The sequence below is a fragment of the Nomia melanderi genome, chromosome 7, assembly GCF_051020985.1.
Source record: "Nomia melanderi isolate GNS246 chromosome 7, iyNomMela1, whole genome shotgun sequence".
NCBI lineage: Eukaryota > Metazoa > Arthropoda > Insecta > Hymenoptera > Halictidae > Nomia > Nomia melanderi.
In genome coordinates this window covers 17700343-17715813 of record NC_135005.1, presented here as the reverse complement: position 1 = coordinate 17715813, position 15471 = coordinate 17700343, and the positions used below count along the sequence as shown (strand labels likewise).

The 15471-nt window shown below is 50.4% G+C and overlaps 2 protein-coding genes across 4 annotated transcripts in view; both read right to left on the bottom strand.

Moving 5' to 3' along the window:
• The window catches only part of LOC143174175 (uncharacterized), a 273986-nt gene that overhangs the window by 52432 nt on the left and 206083 nt on the right, over positions 1 to 15471 (bottom strand). The window lies entirely within an intron of this gene.
• Positions 9129 to 15471, bottom strand: part of LOC116424988 (sosondowah) — an 86890-nt gene continuing 80547 nt past the window's right edge. For both annotated transcript variants that reach the window (XM_076369596.1, XM_076369597.1), the window contains one exon: positions 9129 to 10000. In XM_076369596.1, coding sequence (XP_076225711.1) covers positions 9971 to 10000 — 30 coding nt within the window. In that variant the 3' untranslated portion in view covers positions 9129 to 9970. The remainder of the gene's footprint in view (positions 10001 to 15471) is intronic.

Sequence of the window (15471 nt, the reverse complement as noted above, 5' to 3'; positions counted from 1 at the left end):
TCGGAGGATTTATTACACTCGAGAAACTTAGCACCTGTCCCCGGTGTATTCGGGCGAAAATAACTTTCGAGTGACACGCGAAAAACACCTTCCTTCCGGTCGATGATTCTCTATGCGTCGATCGATCGAGTTTACCGCTCTATTTGCATAATGTCCCGCGAGATCGGTATCGATGCAGAGATTGCAGCGCCTTAATAAGCCAGCCCGGTGAAATTCGGATCCCGAAGCTATTCGCGCGGACTGCGGAGGCCGGCGAAATGAGAACCGGTCGATCGACAGATAAATCGACGACGTTCCTCGTTATTAGCGATAGGAATCGGGAAATAAAGCAAATCGATGGGACGCGACGGCGTTCCGATAAAAGGGGAGACTCGGGTTCGCGCGTTGTTCCGCGTACTAGGGGCTGTCTCAGCGTCGTGCCGATCATCGCCGATTCTTCGCGAGGAACGGACAGTGCTCGATCGTCACGTTTCCATGGGAGATTCGAAAACTTTCGCTCCTCTCGGTAGAACGATCGATATCGATTAAACGATCAAATTATACGGCAGAAAGAGCGATCTCTCGTCGATCCGCAGTCCGCGGTGAGTAATTTTTGAGCCGAGCTGACGGCGCGGTATGCTAAATTGAAAACGAAAACGAAAAAGCGGAGCGCATCTTTTTTGCGCCTGCTGCGTCGATTGACACATCGTTCGGCGGGAATACCTGGGAGGCTGGATTGCCAATAAAATGGAAGAACGATATTATTAAGAGCGACGATTTCGTTATTCGGCGGACGGCTGCGAGACGATTACCGAGTAATCCGTGGGCACATTACCCGCACAAATTATCGAATGGACGATTCGATCGGCCGCGGTGGCAAACGATCCCCGGCGACTCTCAATCAACCGGTGGACGAGGACGAGGACGATGATCGACGACGAGCTGGATGACGATCGGCTGCAATTTCGATGATGATACAGAATTATCCAGCGCGAACGGATCGAGGCGAGGCTCAAGGTACTCGCCAGAGTTCGCCGAACCTCTCTTTCGCACCCTCGGACGCTTTCAACAATGTTTTTCGTCTACCCGCGACACGGGGACATGTGGTAGTGTACACTGTCACTCAAAAGTTTCGTCCTTTGTCCTCTTTATGGAGCGATTCGCTTGTTTCTTTAATCTAGCGACGAACAGAATAAGTATTGGACTCGTTGCGAATATGTGGAATGATTCGGTTCATAAATAATTCGGTAGTTTCTAGTTTCAACGGAAATTTCAGATATAGCTTTTGATATAGAAAGTGAAACATTGATCGAATATCGCAGATATTAAATATAACGCTTCGTAATATTCGAAATGTTAAATATTACATTTCACGAGACGGTGAATATTAAATTTCAAGCTTGAATATTGCAGACAAATCTTCCATGCGTCACAAGCATAAGCGAAACTCTTTAGAATTCCTTTTCAATTGGTTAAAGAGACGTTCAATACACCACAATTTCCTCGTTAACGTCGAAGTTCGCAGTGGCATTCACAAATCTGTTCCTCCGCGGAATGGTTTCCAAGAACGAAGGTCGCTCTAAACTTCTAGAACAGTGTATACGGTACGTAGAGCGAGTGTTCGCGGAGGTTTATTACACGCGCGGAATGGGCCAGAAGGACGATCACGGATCCGCGGGCGAACTTCGTTACGGACCTGTGTGATTTTCCATGCAAATTGAGTTGTTCGCCTGTCATTATGCTAATAAAAGTAATGACGCGTCGCGTATATACAGGTAATGCAGCTGCTGTAATGAACCACGGCGCATATCGGCGTCGGAGGTCCGTCGGCGGATCGTGACGCCGCGACATTTCTTCGGCTTCGGCCGAACGAACAGCTGGCCGGGATCCAGAGAAAGTTCTACGAATGCTTCTGATTGTCGCGTGCACCTTACACCTATGCATTACGCCATCCCCATCTAACGTAAGGCCGTTTAAAAGAACAACGGGGACCGGTTCGGTGACATCTGCCGGGCTAATTAACCGCCGGTGGAACCTTCGGTGAAACGTCGGTGTCGGCGACGCCTTTTCATCATATAACGCCGGTTAACTGTTTCGGCAAGCTGAAAAAGGCTTTATAGCTATAAACGGTAATTGCATAATTAAATTGAATGTCTCGTGGCGGTTTGCACGGTCAAGCCTTAGAGGATGTAAATTACTTTCCTATGCGCATCATTTATTTGCGTTTACCTCTATATACGTGATTTTTCCGGGCAGAAAGAAAAGATACATGATTTTCCTTCGAACACCGTGAACGACGGGGGGAACAGCGGTTCGAATATTGTCCATTATTTTAATGGGACGACCAATTTACCTCGAGCGTAAATCAGCGAAACGGATTTCTAGAAACGTTTCCCGTGACGTATCGCGTTACGCTGATTACAGTGCTCCACAAATTATCCAATTCCGAACGGCAAGGTGCAATTATAAAAGGATACAAAGTTTCTCGGGTTTAAATATGAAACCGTGGCGTCGGCCGGGCCACGTAAACGCGGAATCGCGATGGCCGGGGCAGCTCGAAAAATAACGAGGCGAAATGATAGTAATTATCGCGAACGATCGTAACAATTATTTCGTTAGGCACTCCCGCTGCCGTCCCTCCGCGTGCACGTTAACACGTTCGCAACGAGCGTTTTCTCCTGGAATAACGGGCACGCAACGAATTAGCCGTAATAAAGATATCCCTCCTTGTATTTACACTTGAAGCTGCGCGCGAACCGCTTGTACGACACGGCCGGCGTAATTTACTTTTTAAATTCATGCGACATTAACAGCGTCTTCCCGTGTGCGTCGAGCTCTGTCAACGAGGTTCCGCGAATACCGAAAACCTGACGGGAATATGGAGCAAAAGGCTGAGCAATTTTGATGCTCGGGGATAATGTAATCTCCAGATAATAATCTAACGTTGATTAATCAATTTGGTCGCGTCGATATAATATATTCGGCTCGTTAAAATGTTCCCTTGTACTTTTTCAATCTATACATTTCAACCGAATATATATATATATATATATATATATATTCAATATATCCATAATTTACCGAGACGTTGTCCAACCTCGAGAATCTACTTCCTAAGATGCTATCTATGACCGACATAAAGTACCCTGTATTCAAATAGGTAGAAGGAAAGGGTTGCAACCGGAGCAACCGAACGCTATAATCAGAACGAAGCGAATTGGTCGCCCAAGGTCGATGCCCCCACCAAGCTACCGATCCCGACAGAGTATTCTGGAAGTCCTCGGGCAGATCAGTGGGGACGCGATCTACTTCTCCAACAGTAAGTCAAATCCACGTCGCATTAGGGTGCTACCTTAGAAACTTGGCCTGCAGTTAGGAATTTAGTCGTTATAGGAAAGATCCTACAGTAGAAATCGGAATGTTCATATTTTAAAATAGACTCGATCATGAATTTACATGGTTCTTAGAAAAGCAACTGAGGAAAAGCAGTCAGTCGGCATTCCTCGTTAGGGCCACGTCGCGTAATAAATATATTTAACCTGACTATGGACTTGGTTTTTATTTTAGTAGCCCTACGCGTGAATGTCAGTGGTTGGAATTCACGGGTGTTGTCGAAGGAAACGCCGCTCGGAATCGACGAGACAGCGCGATCGGGCGATTTGATCCGCGGTCGGGAAAAGGGGAGCAGAAGCATAGGTGTAACATCAATGGCTCGTTTCTCACAAAGCGGCACTCGTCACCGTCAGCCCGGTGCATCGTGGGAGTGATTGCGGAAACGTCTGCCGGCGGTACCGCGGCGTTACGTGCGTGCATAATGCATATCGCGTGACTTCGTCACGGATCCGGACAGTTACAACGTGTACACGCGTAACAATATCGCGTATCGGGGGGGAATCTCACCTCCCGACGTCTGGCATTTTAATCGAACTTGCGAGGGAGATATGGATTGTCGGTGGAATGGATATCCAGCGGCCTGGACACCGTAACGAGCCCATTATGCGGTACGAAACTGTCCACGGGCCCCCGGGCAGGGTCCAGCGGCGAGCTTATAGCGAGGCAACCGTCGTTCGGTGGCTCGCTCTCGCCTAAATGGTAGCGACGAGAGTTTAGAAGTATTCCTTCATCGACGATCCCGAAAAATTAGCTGAGACAGAGTGTACAAGGTGTATACCGAGTAATTAACCAGTTAACTGCGTTCGACGAGTACACGCTCCATTTTTCGATTTTACTGCGCGCAGAACCAGAGGTTTTTAACTAAATTCCACAGTTAACTGGTTAATAAATTTGTTTCTAAAGTAACATCTATACTCTTCTTCAGCTTACAGAGATTAACCTACAGATTCGTTGAAACACACTAAACCTTCAGCAGAGGATAAATTATATATCAACTGCTTAGCGATAGAAAGAACATGACCTCTTGGTGTTCGAGTAATTGAATCATTGTATGAGATTCAGTCTTTCAAATATGGAAATTTGACGTCGAAATATCCATGTTCATTCGCAAAGGGTTAAAGACGCTGACTCGTACGTAGAATGTTCGGAAAGATATTAGGTTTGCCATTCTCAAGAATGAAGTACTTCAAGAACGCCGATGAGTTTCCCTCGCGTACTCTAGGCTCATTCGAAAGAGTGGAATCATAGGAGGCTAATACAATGCAACCGAACAAATGCCCGTATAATTTGATTTCCGTCGTCCAGCTGAGAAACGTGAATCCGAAGTTGTAAGTGGAAAGGCTGCGGCAGACAGCGCTATCCTCGCGCGGATCGGCGCTAATAACGCGACCGGGAAACGCTCGTTACCCGAACGGTTTTCGCAAGTCACCCTCCGCGGGTTCTCGCGAATCTCCCCCCGGCGTTTTTTCCTCGCGCGGCGCGATGAACACGCGTCGTTCCCGAGTTCCGGCCCGGCGCGGCGCGGCGCGGCGCGCGTTTTATCGCCCTTTCCCCCAATGTTTCTATGGCATTTCGAATGCGAGCGATTTACGATTGCGTAGGGTTAATTTATATACTGCCTCCGACGCCGAGAGCGGTTGAAACGGACTTCCTAATTATATCGTGAATGTTTATCAACCCCGACATATCGCGCGTATTCGTCTCGCGTGTTAGGCAGCTTTAATTAAGCCTCTCGTTAAACCGTTCGCCGATGATCTCTCCACCGGCGGAGAGTCAGGGTCGTGAGATTTCGTGAGGAAAAGTGGATCCGATCCGGTGTACGGTCTCGCGCGGGGGATGACGGGAGGGTGGTGTATCGGCGGAGCTGGATTTTAACGCGTCCAGTGCCAAAGTACAGAAGTCGATCAACGTTCACTGCAGCACAGAAAAATCGAGAGAATTCACGTAATGGCTTCTGAAATAATTGTACATATTTGGACATTCGAAAAAGAAGGGCTGTTTGACTTAAAGAAAACGAGTGAATCCTTTAATAATTAGAAAGAATATAATTTACACCATTAGAATCTCGATAAAAATCAAGAAATAGCGGAAACTCGTATCTGAGCGACTCGTATAATGCAAGGAATAGAGTATCCAATTATATTCAGTCTTTCGAGGTGAATGAAATATCTACAGTGTAAAGTTGCAGATAAATAATGTAGACACGACTCTGATATTATCGAAAAGTTGGCGGATCGTTTAAGTTACACAAGACACAGTAACTCTATTCAGCTGGGAGGAGCGGAAACGTCGAGCGGCGGTCACCGGTGACCCCCACGGCACTGAACCCGTTAATTGAAAATTCCGCGGTACGCGCGGCGGCTGCTTAGCGGCGGCGGCTCGCCGGAAAAACTGCGACCGGCCGGGCACGCCCGCTGTTTTACGAGCTGCAGGTTCAGCGCGTTGGCCAATTACACCTTCCACGGTTAGGTGGTTCCTCCGTCTTAACGGGCAGTTAGTGCCAACATAAATGTCCCCGCTGCACGCTTTTAATTGCCCGCTTATAGCGCCACTCGCGATATACCGGCGCGATGCCGTTCGAAAGAGGGGAAAAAAAAGGTCCGAGAAAAAGGCTAAGGGCACACCTCTCGTACGTGTGGCGGTTCCGAGTGTGCGTCCCGAGGCCGAAGCCGAACGCGGGCGAGGCCGATGAATCGTGTTTTACAAATTGCCGGGTCTCGCGGCCGTATTATACGAAAACGCGGCGCGATTATCGCGTGGGTATCTATATGCCGGCGTTAATTGTCCGGTGACGCGGCGGCGCTCGATCATTACTTTCTTTAATCGAAGCCAGCCGGCGAGGTGTTGTCTGCCGACAGAGGGGCCGCGAATGGGAGTCCTTCGCCGCTTGTAAAACGACCCGGACGAATCGACTTGTCGCCAGGTTCATTTTTATCGGGACCGTACTACTTACAGCCGAGAACGATGATTACCAAGTCGGCCCCAACGACTTCGGTTTACTGCTCCGGCTAAATGAACACCGATCAAATTACCTTCAATAATAACGCGAAATTGAGGGGTCCACGGAAAGGAACACTGTTGCCGGACCCACTGTCCTTACGAGACGAAAATAGTCCGAAAGATCGACGGTCCGACGGGATTCCCGATCCTCCACAAATACACCGGGCCCCACAAATAAGAAGAGCTAACTGAGACGTACACTGTGGCTCATTAACATCCCGGCGGACACGCGTTCGCGCGAATCCGTTTCCGGCGGCCCGCCGCCGCCAATATATTTTAATTAACGATTACGCCGTAAATATCGTTTATCGGCGCCGTAAGTCACCGCCGGCCGGGTATATAACATCCGAGGAGCCGCGTGGGTGTGACGTCGGGCCCCTGGGCCCCTGGGCCGGCGTCCGGGCTCAGGTGGCCCCGAACCGATAACTCCTCGCCCGAAATAGGAATACTTGAGATTCGGTTATTAATTTGGTTCGGAGGCCCCGACGGGGTGCTGCGACCCCCTCGTGCGTGTCAGCCGTTGGGGTTGGGCCCTTCCCGGCTCGCCCTTGGGACTCCCTTGAGACAATGGCCGCCCGCGGCGCCCGATGTCCCCGACGACGTCTCCCGGACCCCCGCCGTGGCCGACGGCTACGCATGCCCGCCGTTTTACTACTATAGAGACGTCAGATATCCGTCCCGTCATTTCGTATTCGTGGCCTCGCTCCGGGGCCCGAGGGCCCCGACGCAAGCTTTTGTGCCGCGGCCAGCCGCGGACCGAGTTTCCGTCGCAGATGCGTGAAACGCGACCCGATACCGATCGCGGAATTCCTCTACGCGGCAGTTTTTTGTCTTCTCGTTTCCTTGCTTTTCACTTGTGTCCTCTATTGGAATATTCTGCTGCGATCGAGAGGTTTTCAGGTTAGATTACGAATATCTGTCGGTTGAATCGAGTGATTTCCGTATTGTAGAAATTAAGAGCTTGCTTACCGAAGTTTCGAGCGATTTAATAATTCCTTGGGAAGACCTTTGTGTCTCCTTAATGGAAAGAAGTCTGAGAAGGTAATATGAAAGTGAAATTTGTGGAAACTATCCCTCGAAGACACGACTTTTTCCTAACCGTTTGTGATTATAATCATGATCCTTACGCGATACGTTTACATGAACATAAGGGAGTATATCGATCGGAAGACAAGAACAGCAACCTTGTCCCACGTTCGAACAATCAGAAAGATCGATATCCTTCAGCCTGGTATCTGTCCTTCGGATCGTCTTGCTGCCGCCATCATCGAAATCGGAAAGATAATGCCCGCATCTTCCGATAGCTGTCGATACCGGCACCAAAGTTGGCAGTCACCGAGCAAAAGAAAAGCCATCGTCACGTCATCGATCCGTCGGTTAATCGCTGCGATCTCCGCGGCCGTAATTTCGGGCGGAGTCGCGCGACGATCGCAGAAGCTGCGGCGATAATCGCAGGAGGAAGGAAGCACCGGTCCGATAGAAATCTGCCGGTTAATTGAGACCTAACCGCGGGCCCCGATCCCGCGATTGCGGCGCGGCCGTGCACGGGAAGACACGCGTGCTCGCCTTCTGCCCGATCCCTCATCCTGCACGACACACGGCGAGCGAGCGGATCGGAAGCGCACGAAAAAGGAACTCGTCCGATTTATCGCGTCGCATCGGGATACTGACGGGAATGGCCTGTGGGAAACGAATGGAATAACTAGCCGAGCGTTCCTCGCGGTGCGTGATGCCTGTCTTGTAGCTGCGAACGAAGTCTTTCCTCGTACCGAGGAAAATCGCTGGAAAATTGCAAATCAAACGTCTGCTGCGAGGCTATGGTTTCGATAAAATCAAACGGAATGATTACTAGAACTACCGAGCGCGTCGGCGATACAATAAATACAATTTTGTAACCCGCGTTAGGAAATATGTGCTCGGTAATTTGATTGTCGGGTAGTTCTACCTCGTTGCGTTCGAAAGTTTTTCACTAGAACTGTTTCGCATTTCCTTCCAGTAGACGAGCGTGAAATCACACGTAATGCTATCGACGTTTGATATTAAATATTCCGGCTTATTCCACCGCGCGGCATCGAGCGTCCGCCGAGAGTTGCATTCTCGACTGGAAATTGTCGATCCATTACAAAGGTGATCTAACGCGAACGGCATTTTAAGGTATCTCCGAGACATAAAGGGTCATGTATAACGCGAACCTTTCGGTAAACAACTCGTAAACAACATTTCCTTGGCCGCAGCTGGGAAGGGCTCGCTGCACGCGAGTCGGATCGCGTGCTCGCCGTTTTCCCCGCGACTCCGTGGCCCGCGGGAATAAGAGGGAATCATCGCGATAAATTACACCGAACGATGGTCGCTCTCCCGCCCGAGGTCTTACCATTACCGAGTAATTAGACGGCGGTTCCGCGCCGTTTTCCCGCGCCGCGGCTGGTTACGCGCGGCCAGGGGATTCAATAAGTAGCCGAGTTCACGCGATCCGGTCGCGGACCGCTCGAAAATTATCGATTCGTGCGAGTAAACGCTCGCGCCTCCCTCATTCCCTTGTTTTTTCTCGTTTCCCGCGATTTCATCGTTCGCTCGATAGCAACAAAGTAATCGGCCCGCTTGTCAGGCTCGGCCGGGACGCCAGGTATACGCGTATATAGTGTTTGCATACCTGGGCCGAGGGAAAGCGACGTTTAATGGCGCGTTTTGTACGCGACCTCGTTCGAGCGGCAACGATAACGTGCTATTACCGGCGCCGCTGTCTAAATGCTACTTACGCCCTGAATTGGGTGAGGTTCCAGTGCCGGGCGCAGCGATGATGCGTGGTTTCGACGAGTGGCCGGTCCACGGGATATGAAACAGAAAGCACACGATTAAAAATGCTCGTGAGGTGGTTCAGAGCGTTGAATCAACCCCTCGGCCGATTATCGACGCGATGGAATGCGGTCCGTTTGATCGTTAACGCCGAGATCTTTAAGATCGACCGATACTTCTATCCGTGAACCTGTCTTTAAACATTTACTTTTTCCCCGCCATTTTATTATTAGTTTCTATTAGCTCGAGCTAGTTCTCATTTTAGTTGGCCAACGTTCGAGCGATATTTTTCATGGAGATCACGCCCAGTTACTTTTTTTCGCGTCTTTACGAGAGAGGATAGGACACTGGACAGCTCGCTAATTGGTCTAATGTAAAGCTGGTAATAAAACTAGTCCAGTCCCTCGTCGGTTACTCAATAAATCGCTGTGCCTTGGCGACAGAAATGTATTTTCAATGTTAACGAGTTTCTAACTCCCCTCGGATACCTTTATATTCGATTCGATCCGAATTTCTCACAGATGATACCGACTCGCGCGTTCGTCGTCGAGGAGGCGAGGCAAAGGAAAATCTTATTCGAATTCGTGGGCCGAATTTCGATCGTGGCATCGTTGCGAGCGTCACAATCGAGCCGACAAGGCTGCGGTGGTCGCAGCAAGAAACGCGATACTCGCGAGACTTTTTTCGGCGACGGGCATCGAGAGTCCGCGACTGGAAAGGAACCCGTTTGCTCGCGCTAACTGCCGCCGCGGCTTCGCCCCTCCTCTCTGCCTCGTAGCCGATAGTTTGCAACATTTCGTGATGCTTAATAACCCATACTCACGGATGTCGGGTCCTGCGTGGAGATGATGCCCGGGCAGCACATGGAACAGAAAAAGCATCCTCAAGTTAAACGCCGTGTCCAGGTCCACCGGTAGCCGTGGAACGTTCAATTTTCAATTTCGCGCGTAATCTACCCCTTGGACCCCCGGATCGGCCCGTTTCCGATCTTACGATCCGCGAAACGCGACACGATTCGATACGTGATTATAAGAAAATAGAAGAACGCCGGCCATCCGGCCGGTGTTGTACAAGTTGTTGCGAAACTGCCAATCTTGTTTCGGTTAATTGACAGAACCATTTTTCAAGCTTAATTCTTTATAACAGAGATTCTGGTAGACTACTACTGACTATTCAGAAACGCTCGGTGTAACAAAAGGATCCACGTACAGTAGAACCTCGATCATCCGCTGCAATTAAGCGACTAATACAAAACAGTCCGACGAAAACATCCTAAAAATAGAATAAAAAAATAGAATAATTGATCTCGCAAGTAATCAAGCTTCTAAACGACTCGGGAAACTAAAACTAGACATCGAAAGTTCGGTATCTGAAATATTTTCGAGCGTCCGATGCTCTACGCCAAGGTCTGCAGCGCGTCCCAAAAGCGTTCATCCCGAACGGAGTGCAAGGACCGAAATTCCCGACAGCCGCGGAACGTTTAATTTTCAATTTCGCGGCCGCCGCGGCCCGTCGGGCATCTCCTCTATCGGGCTTATTATCCGCGGAACGCGACCGATCAAGATCCCACCCCGGATTCGCAGGCAGGTGAGTACACACAGGGCCACGGGACAATCAAGCTAGCGCTGGGCCATTATGCAGGAATAATAATTGGATTGTAATCGTCGGCGGGACGGAAACAGCCGTCTTCTGCCCCCGTGCTACGTGCATAACGATCTCGGGGGCCAGCAGCCAGCGAGCGTCCACGTATAAAGACGTTCAGTCGCGTCGTCGACAATTTGTTATGCATACCTCGCATGGACGAAAATTGCGTTTAATTCGCCGGTACTTACGCGTTCCACGGATGGCCCCGTAGCCGGGGCCCGGTCGGGGGCCGGGCCGAGGGGTTTCTGATCGGGGGCCGCGCCACATAAATGTAGATGTTCCATTTAAAAAGCCATTTTCGCGTGTTTAGCATAATACGTAATCGCGCGAGTCGGCGGACCGCTCGAATTATTCCGCGATCGCAGCGTCCGTCCCCGTGCGCCGTCGAGGGCGGTTATACGGCCGGGCGTCGAGCCGTTAAGCGGCGAACGATCCGGCCGAAAAAAACCCGTCCAACCCCGGGATCGATTCGATCGCGTTCCCGGAACAATTTGTACCCCTCGCAAACGAGCCCGGCGAAAAAATCGCCGCCGGACAAATTATTGGGCCGCGGTATCGGCACGGCGAATCGTCCGCCAAGACGGTAGCGGCTCGAGTGTCTTACACGTGTACCTTCAGTGAATTAGATGCCGATCGAGCGGAGTTCGTCTCTTCGTCGCGTACGCGAGCCGGGAAATTTGAAACGATAAGTGACGGGTCGTGGGTTGCGCGATCGTATCTTCGGGGTTTTTTTCTCTTTTTCATTCTTTGCGCTGGAGAAGCGATTCTCGGTCGATAGTCGGGCAGGAAATTATCAAGCTCGACAGGGCACTTTTACTTACTAGGTCGAATCGTTTCGTTACTTTTATCGCTGTTGTTTTCGTAATATTTGCAATTAACTCAAGTATTGCGCTAGGTCGCTTCTGTCAAGATTTTCTCGCTTGTCATTCGTTACGGTATTTTTTGGTAAGCAAACTTGGAGTTCTCCGTGGAGGGTTAATATCGAATATTAGAGTTTGAACGACGTTGGATATCTCCAGTGGAAGAATTCCTACTGCAAGGGGTTAAATATTCCATCGCAGACGATACCAGCCCGATTCAATCACTCCTACGAGTAAAACGGACATTCGGCGCGAGGGGCGCGTAATTCGCGCCCCGCCGATCCCTTTCGCCGTCCGGCCGGACAGTTTTACCGCCTTTCGGCAATTCCGGTTGCCAGCCGGCGATGTACGCGTCCCGGGGAAAAATCGTCGCTCGAACGAGTACGGGGATCCTCTCGGCGCTGCCAGCTTTATTGCCGAACGGTACAACGACCCGCACTCGAAAAATTCTGCTTTTATCGGCGCTTGTCTATTCCTAGATAAAACTTCCGGGGTACAATTATGGTGGCCCGAATTCGCGCGAACTTCGGCCGAGTGGTCGGGAAATGTTTGCAGGTTTTCCGAGGCTCCATGGGAACACCTATCTTACGATAAACACGTCGCGACCCTTCTGTACTTTAAAATCGCGGCGCGAGCTGCCGCGCGGTAATAAAAATCCTCCGATCGTTCTCGGAAATTTCATTACAGCCGGCGTGTGCCTGTCGTGAATTATAGTCCGGTGTCAAATAATGCCCGATGGGACACACTCGAGCGGTAATGCATAATAGAATAGGTTTCTTTCATTTCCGTGACGTCTGCTCTAAGCACGCGGCAATTTAACGGTGTTATCTCGCGGAGAGAACCGAAGAAATTCGACGGAACTTTCGAGAATTATTATCTCGACAGCGCAGGAACCTCTCTCGTACGGGATCCTACCAAAAATTCCGTCCGCTTCCATCGCGCTCGCCGTACAGCTCTCTCAGCGAGCGCGTCGACCTGCTTAACAGGACGTCAGTCAAAGCGGCGGAGAGGCGAAGAGAAGAGGAGAGGAGAGGAGAGGAGAGGAGAGGAGAGAGAGGCGTGCGAGGAAGACGCGAGCAGGTCGGAGCGGTTCGCCCGCCGCAAGATCGGCCCGGCTCCCAGCGGAATTTTAACTTTTAATAATAAAGCGAGGGAGTCTCGAGCTGTTAGCTACGTTATGATAGGAGGGGGATAGCTGCCGCGAACGGGGGGACGGAGGTGAATTAAAGGCGGTAGGAGGCTTCGGTTGTCCTCGTCCCACCTGGCCCGGCCAAACCGCAGCACAGGCACCGCCGCCACCGCGTAATTGCCCGGCTCGCTCACTTGCCGGTCGTTCGATTGATTATTATTTTTGCGCGGCCTGACCCCCGTGACCCGTTACCACGGATCTACGCCGTTCATCGGTCGATTTCATCATTAGTGGGAACCCCGAAAGTCTTCGACGGTGGACAGGATTTCCTTGGTGCGCGAACCATTGGCGGATCACGCGACGATCTTCTCACGATCCGAGGCCGATTTGCGTGTGACTCCTGCGAGATTACGCGAATTACCGCGCGTAGATTTTCTGACGTTCCAAGGAGAGCGGCAAGAAACACCTCGGTAAAACCGAAGAATCCAGAGAAAGTTACAGTTTTGGAGGATCGTTTCACGGGAGTGTTTTTGTCGGGGAAACTTCCGAGAGCGGAATTTCAGAGTTGATACCCCGGCGTGAAAGCGATTCTACGGTCGCCGGTGCTCCCACTTTCGAAAATAATAACCGGTCTATTAACTTCGAAAGGTTCCGCCGAAGAAACTTCGTCGGAAAACAGTGTTTCGCGTAAACAGTCCGCCCGAGAGATACTTATTCCTGAACTTCTGCGGCGTTCGAACGTAACATCGCTTCGTTCGCCCTTTCGCGGTGCGTAATTAACGCGAATGTTACTGGTGAATAATGGCTCGGCGTTAAGAGCGCGGTTTCCTTAACCAATGAACAGGGTATAATGAGAGTGAACGCGCGCGGCGTGACTGACAATTAGTCGGGCGAGGAAATCATTTTCGTCTCTAGCGATCCGTCAGTCACGGGGATGGAGCAAATGTCAGGGGGCGATGGGATACGTTTCCGAAAGCTGGACGCTTAATGAATCTCTCACGCGCGCGTTACATACTTGGACACGAAGAGAACTTATTCGTTGTTTCGTCCGGTCGGTCGGCCGGCCGACCGGCCCGCCGGTCGGTGGCTGGGCTATTATCTTTATACACCTCGACCTAGCTGACCTTAATGCGCCGATCGCTGCCGCTCCTTGAATCATGTTATTAAACCGGCCGGTCTCATGGACAAAGGTTGCCTCGCGACGTGGGTAACTGCGAAATCCGGCGGGAACAAGAATGTAATAGACAGGCACCGCACGAAAGTAAAAGCGCCGAAGCACCGGCTAATGGATCGACTTCGTTCTCCTGACAGGGGAAATATCGAATCCCCGGGAAGATCGATTTTCTGGGCTGACTCGGATTCGACGGGCGCGGAATAGACTGTGCACGCTGAAAGTACACGCCTCGGCGATACGTAATTCCACAATGTTTCGAAATTTAACCCTTCGCGCTCGAGAGGTGACTCTCAGTCGCCATTCGATTCGATATAACAAAATTACAAAGTGTTGTATATAATATTAAGTTTTCTATAATGCAACAATATGTGAAGCATTTATATAAAATAGCTTCGTTTCTCAATTTAGGTATGTTTTCTCATTGGTTCGTTTCAAATAGTGATTTCTAGTGAAAAGCTTGGAAGTGCAAAGGGTTAATATTCGATTCTTGAATCTATAGTTCTTATAGAACTCTCTGTGCCCGATTATCAAAGTTGAGTGTGAACGTTAGATGAACGATTTCGGAAATCGGAGTCGAGTGAAACGGTTAATTTCTCATCAAATGGGATTTCAGTTTATACGGTTATCCAGAGATCCGAGGAAACAAGTTGCAGAGGAATCCGAGGGCGCAAATGCGTTCCGAAGGACTCAAGAAAGGTCTGAATGTAAGACGTTTCTTGATCCCGGACAGGGTCCCCGGAGAAATTCGCGCAGTTTGTACATTAACGCCGGCAGAAACGCAATTATCATTCGGCGCCGCTCGAGGAGGAAGTTCTCCCCGTGCTGGGAGAGAATTCCACGCAACTAACCACTCTCCCGTCCCGTTCAGTTTTTATTTATACGGTGTTTCTCCGGCGGAGCTACCCAGGTTTTCCAGCTCGTTACTCGAGTACCTCCCTCGTGAATCGAATTATCCTCTGTTCCGACGCCGGGGGAGAAGAGGAGGGGGCAGGCGTGCCGTTTATGACCGCTTCCCCGATTATTGCCACTTCTGGAAGCTTTCGTCTTATTAGCGTATTCACGAGCTGTTTCTTTCACTTCTCGTCCGCGGTTGTTCCGCTCCGGTGCGCTCCGAAGCTATCAAATGCACCGAGACAACCGATACCTGAATTCTCCGTTCGCGATCATCGAGAAGGCAACATATGCTTCGTCCGAGAAATTCAAACTCGTAAATTCCTTCGTTGCAGAGACAAATAGGAACACTTATTAATCATCTCCCGTCGCGATCCTCGTGTTAAACTATTATCGACTCGTGTTATTAAACGTTTCTCCTCGACGCGAATCGTCTTACACGCGATGGTCGTCTCCCAGCGATTCAGAGGCGTCGATCGTCGGCGAGCGTCGCTGCAGTCGACGCGTTAACGGTCAAGATACACGTCGCTGTTCGCATAAACCGGGCTTTCCTATTCCTTAGAAGCTAAACGACGCTCGATACGCTTAAACGTTCGAGCAATTTAATG